This window comes from Trachurus trachurus (assembly GCF_905171665.1).
Source record: "Trachurus trachurus genome assembly, chromosome: 18".
Classification (NCBI taxonomy): domain Eukaryota; kingdom Metazoa; phylum Chordata; class Actinopteri; order Carangiformes; family Carangidae; genus Trachurus; species Trachurus trachurus.
Window position 1 is genome coordinate 13,500,519 of NC_139909.1, and position 8,115 is coordinate 13,508,633.

The window sequence follows — 8,115 nt, forward strand, 5'->3', positions numbered from 1 at the left end:
GTTTGTTCGATTTGAAGCCCAAGGCAGCGTGGAGGGCGGGGGCTATTTTCTTTGATTGTGTTAAAATTTCTAGTGGAATTTTATTACCTAAATACCAGAAATTCAATTATATAAAAAATAAATAAGATCCAACTTCAATTCGATGGCTTTTAAATGTCTGATTAGTTATTTTTAACGCCTCTGTCTACCTTGGTAATCATTGTTTTCCCCCCTGGAGGAACCAGGCGGAGCCGTTGGAATACAACCAACGCCCCCCTAGCAACGGCATCCCTAGCGACTCCCTGATTGGTCGGCCAAGATCAAATTCCAGCCAATGAGAGCGAAGCGCAGCAGATTTGGATTTGCAGAAGAATCACTTTTGTCTGAGCCCGTGTCTGTGCAACAACCGCTGCAAACTGGACTATTTACAACGCCATACGCGGAGTTTATCGGCCCTAAAACCAAACAACGGCATCGAGAGGACGAGAGTTATAACATAAGGTAAGATAAAAACATAATTTTGAGCGAATTGGTTTAGTTATTTTCGTCGTAGAACCGGTTCACGTGCTCATACCCCACCCAGTAAACGTAAATACGTGTGAAACTTTACTCGCTTTAACCGGGTTTTTACTCGTCCTTTATCTACAAACGAAAGCCGCTAAACGTCGAACACAAACGGACAGTTTTAATCAAAAACCCCGCCATTTGTGCATTTTCTCTCTCTCCCCATATTTGTTCCAGCAGGACACGGTGCAGCCGCTGCATAAGTTGTGTTTCGAGAAGAGAAAAGGATGCCTTTACCGCGGGGAAAGAAAGCCACAGCCCCGGCTGGGAGCAAGATACCCAAGCTGCATGCGACCAAGACAGAAAACAAGGTAAAAAAAAAAAAACCCAACATGGATGCGTTGTGTTTTCTCTGCAGCGCTTGGCTCATTATCATGGGAAAAGGCTGTAAACAATGGAGGCTCTGCAATGCACACAGAGGATTCAATTCTCAGCGATAAGAGTGGCTTAATGTTGTGTTGTATTTTTAGTTTTTTCAATGAGTGCACAGCAGGAGCATGGGATTTGGGCGTAGTAACATGTGGTTTGTGTTTCCTGTTATGTTTGTGTGTTGCAGGAGGAAGGCCCGCAGGTGAAAAGGTCCTCCTCACCTCCTCATGGAGCCCCCAAGAAGAGGACTGCTTTCATCGACATCACCAATGTAAGACCTGTGGTTTTTAAAGCCTGTGGATTTAAAGAGATGAAGCACTGGATTCAAATATGGAGGAGGTTCTTGTACATAGACTCTTCAATTCATGGTTAAATAGTTAACATTTCTTGACCTTTGTCACTGATTTTTAACTCCGGTCCAGTTTGTCTGCGCTGTGGTCAGTCAGTCTGGTCACATCCAGCTGTTTTTTGTGAAATTCTTGCACAAGATTTTAGGATTTTAGTCTGCGGTATTTGTAAATCAAATCACGTCAGTTAGGAAACTGCAGCCATTGAAGGTCACTTGTCCCCTGGTGCATTTACGTGCCATCATCTAAATCAGAAAATGAAGTTCCTTGCTGCTTTTTTGTAACCTTTTTTTGCCTATTGATTCCTGACATCAACATGGCAGCTGCTGGTTCAGAGGAAGTCAAAGCTTCCTAAAATTTTATAAACATGGAGGAGGAGTACTCATCAGGGCAAAATATAAAAAGGACTAAATGGAGAGGGGAAAAAAAAAAGTCGAAGACAGAGGATATATAGAAATAAGGATGTTAACACGGCAAGCAAACTTCATAATGATGAAGTGAGTCTCTTTCACCTCAGCAGGGTATTGCACAAAAGTAGAATAAAGAAATCCAGGATAACTGAGCAAGCGCGGCTTGACCTAGTCTGATCAGCGCATCTTGGCTTAATTGGTTGCACGAACGCCGAGCCAGGCTGAGGAGCAGCGGCTTGGTCAAACCAGGTCTAACTAATTCTCTCATCAGTAGACCACAGAGATTGATCACAGATTCACAGATGAGAGGACAAGTGTGGCTACTTTCCTCCAATCAACAGGAAGTCAGGTGACTCACCTCAAAAAGAAAAAAAAAAGCACAGCTGTCGTAAAGCTCAGAGAGAGCGCAGCGGACAACTGCGGACTGATTGAATAATCCAAAACTATAATCACAACTCAAGTTCCTTTCACAAATGAACAGTTAGCACTTTGCCTAAATGATGAGCAGTGGAAGTGGATTCATTGCACAGATTCCTTATGATCTTTAGTACATAACAAGTAATACAAGTTCATACAGCAAAAGTGCAACAGGTGAAAATGAAGGGACTCAACATTTTGTCAAATTGGCCCATTGCCATAATCCCTATAGTTTTAGCAGTAGGTTCGTTACCTTTAATTGTCGGTGCAAGCTATTTTTTAGAACGGTGGAGCAGAGCCGTGAGCTGCTCAGAGCTACGCTACAGAGGCTAATGGGATTTCTTGGTTTCCCTCATCAAATACACAATCCAACAACTCCACAACGCTCTGGACACATGGAAATTACTTTTGTGCATACATGCTGCACATTAGTGGATCTAATGAAGCCTCAGTGGACGTGGAGTTTGTTCAATGTTCCATCTGAAAGTTTGTCCCAGTGGGCCACCGTACACTTACCTGTATTGGGTTGTGGTAGCTTTTGTTTTTAATTCAGGGGTTCTCTGTGTTCATATGTGAGTGATGGGTGCACCGGTTCCCTGTGTTGTGGTGTGAACGTGTCACTGGACTCTGCATCGGTTCTGCACCTGGGTGTGAAACGAGCATTGCGTTTATTTATTTTTTTGTTCTGTAAATCTGCCACAGTGAGGCCAACAAGGAGGCAGATTAGATTCATCTGTGTGATTTGAGTCAGTTTGGTTCCTGAACGCACCTCGGCACCAATTTCACATGTTTTCACGTCTGATTAGACAACACTCGAGAGGGAAATTCGAATATGTCACTGTGCTTTATCAGACTAAAGAGACATGATGGTTGTTTTTTTTCTGGTGAAATTAAATTCAGTCCCTTTTTTTAATAAGTTTAAATATCTTTATACTTTTGGGAAGCTCAGTTATAACAACTAATGACACAAACATTCTGTATCAATAACATGACTGTTTAAAACATGATTAACCCAAACATTATGGACTTTCATATCTGTGTTGTTGCGTCATTATGGTTTATCATGAGTCTCTGTTGTGTTTTGTGTCATTTTGATGAGACTCGACTCTGTTCACAGGCCCACAAGGTTCAGATCAGTATTCCAGGGCGGAAGAAAGATTCGGCGAAGACCGCGGCGAAGAAAGCGAACTCCGCCTCCGTGTCGGCCAAAAATCAAGCCAACTTAAAGAAGTAATCAAAACATTTCTCTTTAGCTTTTTTTTTTCTTTCTCCCCATATTATTTTCCCCTCCTGTATTCAGTGCTCCCTCTCCAGAGGTTCTCCTGTTAACAGATGTGCTGTCCTTCCTCTGCAGGTCGTCCTCGGTGAGCTCGGAGGAGGTGGAGGAGAAACCCCGTGAGGAGGCGGAGGAGGTGCTGAAGGATGCAGCAGCTTCAGTGGAGGAGCTTGTGGCTGCTGCGCCCCCTGCTGCTCGTGAAGTGCCAGCACACCTCCAGAAACAGCAGGTACGTAAAATGAGAGATACTTCCACACATCGACTCAAAATAAGACTGTACGCTTTAAATTTACTGATTTTTTAATTTACTTTAAAGATCCCAGAGGAGTTTGACATCGACTCTGAGAACTCAGAAGACAGTTACATGTGTCCGGAGTACGCCAAGGACATCTTTGACTATCTCAAAAAGAGAGAGGTGAGCCGAAGGACACTCTTAATGATAAACTCTAAAAGCAGATGAAAGCATTTTTATTAGATTTGAAGGGTTTGTTTTTTTGTAGAAGAGGCTCATTTGTCTCTTTTTCTTTTTGTCTTGATTGTCTGCAGGAGAAGTTTGTCCTCTGTAACTACATGTCCAAGCAGCCCAGCCTCAACCCCGAGATGAGGTCCATCCTGATCGACTGGTTGGTGGAAGTGCAGGTGGGTTTTGTCAGAATAAAAGGTTTCACTAAGGCAAGGCAGCTTTATTTATGTAGCGCAGTTCATACCAAGGGGCAACTCAATGTGCTTTACATAAAAACAAAACATGAAAAAAAAAAACCAGCATAAAAGCATACATTTGTTTTAAAAATTTAAATAAAACCCAAAATAGTAAAAATTGGAAACATTAAAGGTCCAGTGTGTAATATTGGTCAAGGTTTATTGGCAAATCTGATACAAATATATTAATTGGTAGTATATTCAGTGTATAAACACTATAAAATACAATCTGTTTAGTTTTCATAGCCTTCTTTTACATAAACATAAAGCAAGGGTCTTGCTTAGAGCGTGTCGCCATCTTGCGCCGCTGCGTTTCAAGAGTTTCACGTTCATAAATAAACAATATAATTATTTAAAAGATAAATAATAGAATCGGAATGCTATATGTCACTGTTTTCCCCTCATTTTACACACTGGGCCTTTAAATATACAATTAAAAGCAAAGGAAAAACTAAAATAGAGCATAAAATTTTAGTTTGCAGCATGAAATGTAGATTTGTAATAAAACAATTAAGAGGATTTACTGTGCAAATCCAAGATTAGGATTTAAAGTTCTTTAAAAGAGCTCAGCCAGTAGCTTAAAGTGAGAGAAGATCCAATCAGAGCCACAGCAGGAGTAAAGAACTAAAGTTGAGATTTGATGCAGGTAATTACAAAAACCAAGATGGTTCTCACGTTGCTGCTCAGTTTGACACCAGAGAATCTGCGTTTCTTGTTTGTCTCTAACCAACTCCCTGCTTGTGTGTGTTTGTTTTTTAGGAGAACTTCGAGCTGTACCACGAGACCCTTTACCTGGCGGTGAAGATGACAGACCACTTCCTGTCCCAGACGCCCGTCCACAGGGAGATGCTGCAGCTCGTCGGCTCCACCGCCATGCTCGTAGCCTCCAAGTTTGAGGTGAGGATAGAAGATCAGTCAGATTCTTGTGTTGAGCTTCTGAGGAAGAGTTTCTTCTTAGTTATCGGTGTTTCTGACTCTGCTTCTATTTTGAAGTAAACGTGAAATGAGAATCGTGTCCATGTTTAGTGAATAAACCTCCGGCCTTATATCTTTAGCACAGTAAATATTAACCCCGTGAATTTCCTCACTTCCTGCAGGAGCGCAGCCCGCCGTGCGTCGACGACTTTTTGTACATTTGCGATGATGCCTACAAGAGGGAGGAGCTCATTTCTATGGAAACCAACATCCTGCAGACGCTGTCATTCGACATCAACATCCCCATCCCCTATCGCTTCCTCCGACGATATGCCAAGGTCTGTGTGTGTGTGAGAGTGAAAAGTTCCCGTCACTTTTGTCCCAAATCCATAAAGTGCCTCTCAAACAGCAACAGCACCTTTTTTGTAACGAGCGCTGTCTCTGCAGTGTGTGAACGCGGGGATGGACACGCTGACCCTGGCCCGGTTCTACTGCGAGATGAGCCTGATGGAGGTGGAGCTGGTCCCGGAGAGGGCGTCCATGCTGGCCTCAGCCTGCCTGCTGATGGCGCTGGTCACCAAAGACCTGGGAGGATGGGTAGGTCACGGGCCGCTGCAGACTCGGTGCTGTTGGCTTTTCATGACAGAATGAGTGTTTCTGTGTGAGGCTGTTACAGACAGTAGGAAATATCTCCATGGTCTCGTCTTATTGCAGCACAGAGCTGTTTTGATGTTAGCCGGGTGTCTGTCTTTTGCCCAGTGGTTCGATGTTTTTTCTTTTTTTAAGCCAGATAGTTGCTTAATTTGTTTGCAGTTATTTCTTCGGTGTAGAAACACAAACCCTCCAGCACTGAAGAAACTTTTTGCTCGAGGACCAGCTAAGGTGCTGGCACCAGCACTGCCCACCGCCTGATGTGGACTTAAATCTAGTTTATTTCGAGTGTGTGTGTGTGCGCCACACTGAGTCATCGGCATCAAGAGCCAGACAGCAGCTCTGTTGTGAACGATCCCCTTTCCTTTCGATTTAAATGTAAATTGTTTTCCCATTTTTAAATTTGAGTAATCATTGCAGCAGCAGAACTAAGGATGAAGGGTAATTGTATTTCGTTCTGGCTCGACTCCAAAATGAGCTCCTTGTGCAATTTAGAAAAGATAGGTTTATGTAAAACTTGAACACAGAGAGGGAATCTGTATTTTTTTAATTTGTCTTCGGGTATATTTGAATACAGCCTGGTTTCTGAATCGGCACCGGTACAAACGTGGCTCTGGTTTTCCTCCGCTCCCTCAGACTCCCATCCTGCAGTTCCACTCCGGCTACCGGACGTCAGACCTGGCGCCCGTCATCAGGAAGCTCCACCAGATGCTCGGCGCTCCTCCTGACGATAAACTGAAGGCCATCAGGAACAAGTACTCCCACAAGTAAGCCCACTGCTTCACCCTGTTTGCTGCACATACTCACGATCGACTCAACCTCAGCTAATTCTAAATGCCACTTAATAAAGACTTCTATACAGTATTTAAGTTAATAGGCCATAAACATAGACCTTGAATGTTTTTACTATCTTATTGGTAAAAGCTTCAAGCCATAATGTAGACAGAAGAAAAAACCTTACAACCACCTGGACAACTCTCATTTAGTTGAGAATGCAGCCAAAGCAAGGCCAGGCCTCTGAGTCAGACACTGATTGGCTGCGAGTGACACTCCCACTGGAGCCAATAGGAATGCTGCAGTGACTAAATCTTTAATAACATTTAACCTTTTACAATGTGTATCAATCACAGTAAGTGACTCACAGGGGCTTGTTAGAAAGTGCTGACTGAGTTTAATCTCAAGCAGTTGTGGAGGAATGACTCTGTAAAGACGGTGTGATATTTGGACATGCACACGAGCCAACGGGAGGGTGGCGGCTAGGGGTGGGCAAAAATATCGATATGGCAATATATCGCGATACTTTATACCGCGATACGATATCGATATTCAATATTTAAATATTGATATTTTTTTTTTCAAATAATAAATCATGTTTCAGACCTAAATCCAATTGAAATATGTTGTTGTAACTTGCACTTGTATAAAGTGGCATGGATAATTTGAATTACATTGTTTTGACTCAGTTTGTCCCATGAATTATCACTATCGTCTGATGTACATACAACTTGGATTTTAAGATGCATAATGCCTTTTACATTTGTCAGTGAACTATGTAGAATATCGCAATATATCGCAAAATTTGGATATCGCAATATCGTATCGTGACTCAAGTATCGTGATGCGTATCGTATCGTGAGGTCCTTGGCAATACCCACCCCTAGTGGCGGCTAGTTGGTTTTATAATGAAATGATTAATGTAGATAAAACAGATAATTATGTTCTAAATACTAATCAATTCTTTGATGTTTTTCAGGGTGTTCTTTGAAGTTGCGTCACTGCCGTTGGTCGACAACGATGTTTTGGAGGAAGCCTTACTTCAAAAAGACTAAAGTGAGGAGAACTGTTTAAACAAACATTTTCCTTCTGACAAAACATGTACATAATGTTAATATGTTTAATATTTATACACATAGTCTAGTTGGTCTTTTATATAATATTGGAAATAAATGTTTAAATCCTGTTTTTGATGGAAGAGTTTTAATGTGGGCATTTGTTCTTAAGAAGTTTGCCAGTGTATTATGTTTGTACCAAGTTGTTAATAATGAACTTTTTTTAGTGTCAAGGACACAGTTCGGCATTCGTTTTATAATTTTTTCTTAATAGGGAGATAAAAGAGAAAAAGTCTTAATTTATTAGTAATTTGTAAGCCCCACTCTCTGTGTAGTATATAATGTTAAGAGAGTAAGTTTTAAGCTCATGGTAGATGCAGAAGATGGTACACGCTTACTTTTATTGATAAATTATGCACTGGCCCACACAGGTTTCCATGTATTGTTAGCAGATATGCATGTGTGTATTTTCATATGTTGTACAGTGTTTATCATGTTAATATTGATATGGTAATTATTTGTATAAAAGACGACCGGATGATGCTGTGCTATTTTTAAATGGCTCTCATTCACAATCTTAAAATAAAGACATGTTTTTTTATGTGTTTGATAAAACTGTTGTTCATCCTTTCTTATTGTCAGTTTTTATCCACTTTTGT

The 8,115-nt window shown here is 41.5% G+C and overlaps 1 protein-coding gene across 2 annotated transcripts; it reads left to right on the plus strand.

The window, feature by feature from the left end:
- Positions 1-356: 356 nt before the first annotated feature.
- On the plus strand, positions 357-7,719 carry ccnb3 (cyclin B3). Of its 2 annotated transcripts, none has more exons than XM_083992790.1 (12): positions 357-480; positions 721-854; positions 1,100-1,183; positions 3,204-3,316; positions 3,441-3,591; positions 3,679-3,777; positions 3,909-4,001; positions 4,821-4,958; positions 5,159-5,314; positions 5,424-5,573; positions 6,264-6,394; positions 7,381-7,719. In XM_083992790.1, the coding sequence occupies exons 2-12, from the start codon at positions 771-773 to the stop codon at positions 7,454-7,456; spliced, it is 1,275 nt and encodes a 424-aa protein (XP_083848916.1). In that variant the 5' UTR covers positions 357-480; positions 721-770; the 3' UTR covers positions 7,457-7,719. The 2 variants fall into 2 exon arrangements, with proteins under 2 accessions (XP_083848916.1, XP_083848917.1); XM_083992791.1 differs by having other exon boundaries at positions 391-480; positions 724-854.
- Positions 7,720-8,115: the final 396 nt, after the last annotated feature.

Excerpts from the sequence above, each read along its gene's own strand:
- ccnb3 (XM_083992790.1), top strand. The coding sequence starts at position 771 with ATGCCTTTACCGCGGGGAAAGAAAGCCACAGCCCCGGCTGGGAGCAAG. Across the intron at positions 1,184-3,203 it reads CTTTCATCGACATCACCAAT|GCCCACAAGGTTCAGATCAG; the intron begins GTAAGACCTGTG and ends CTCTGTTCACAG. Across the intron at positions 3,592-3,678 it reads CACACCTCCAGAAACAGCAG|ATCCCAGAGGAGTTTGACAT; the intron begins GTACGTAAAATG and ends TTTACTTTAAAG.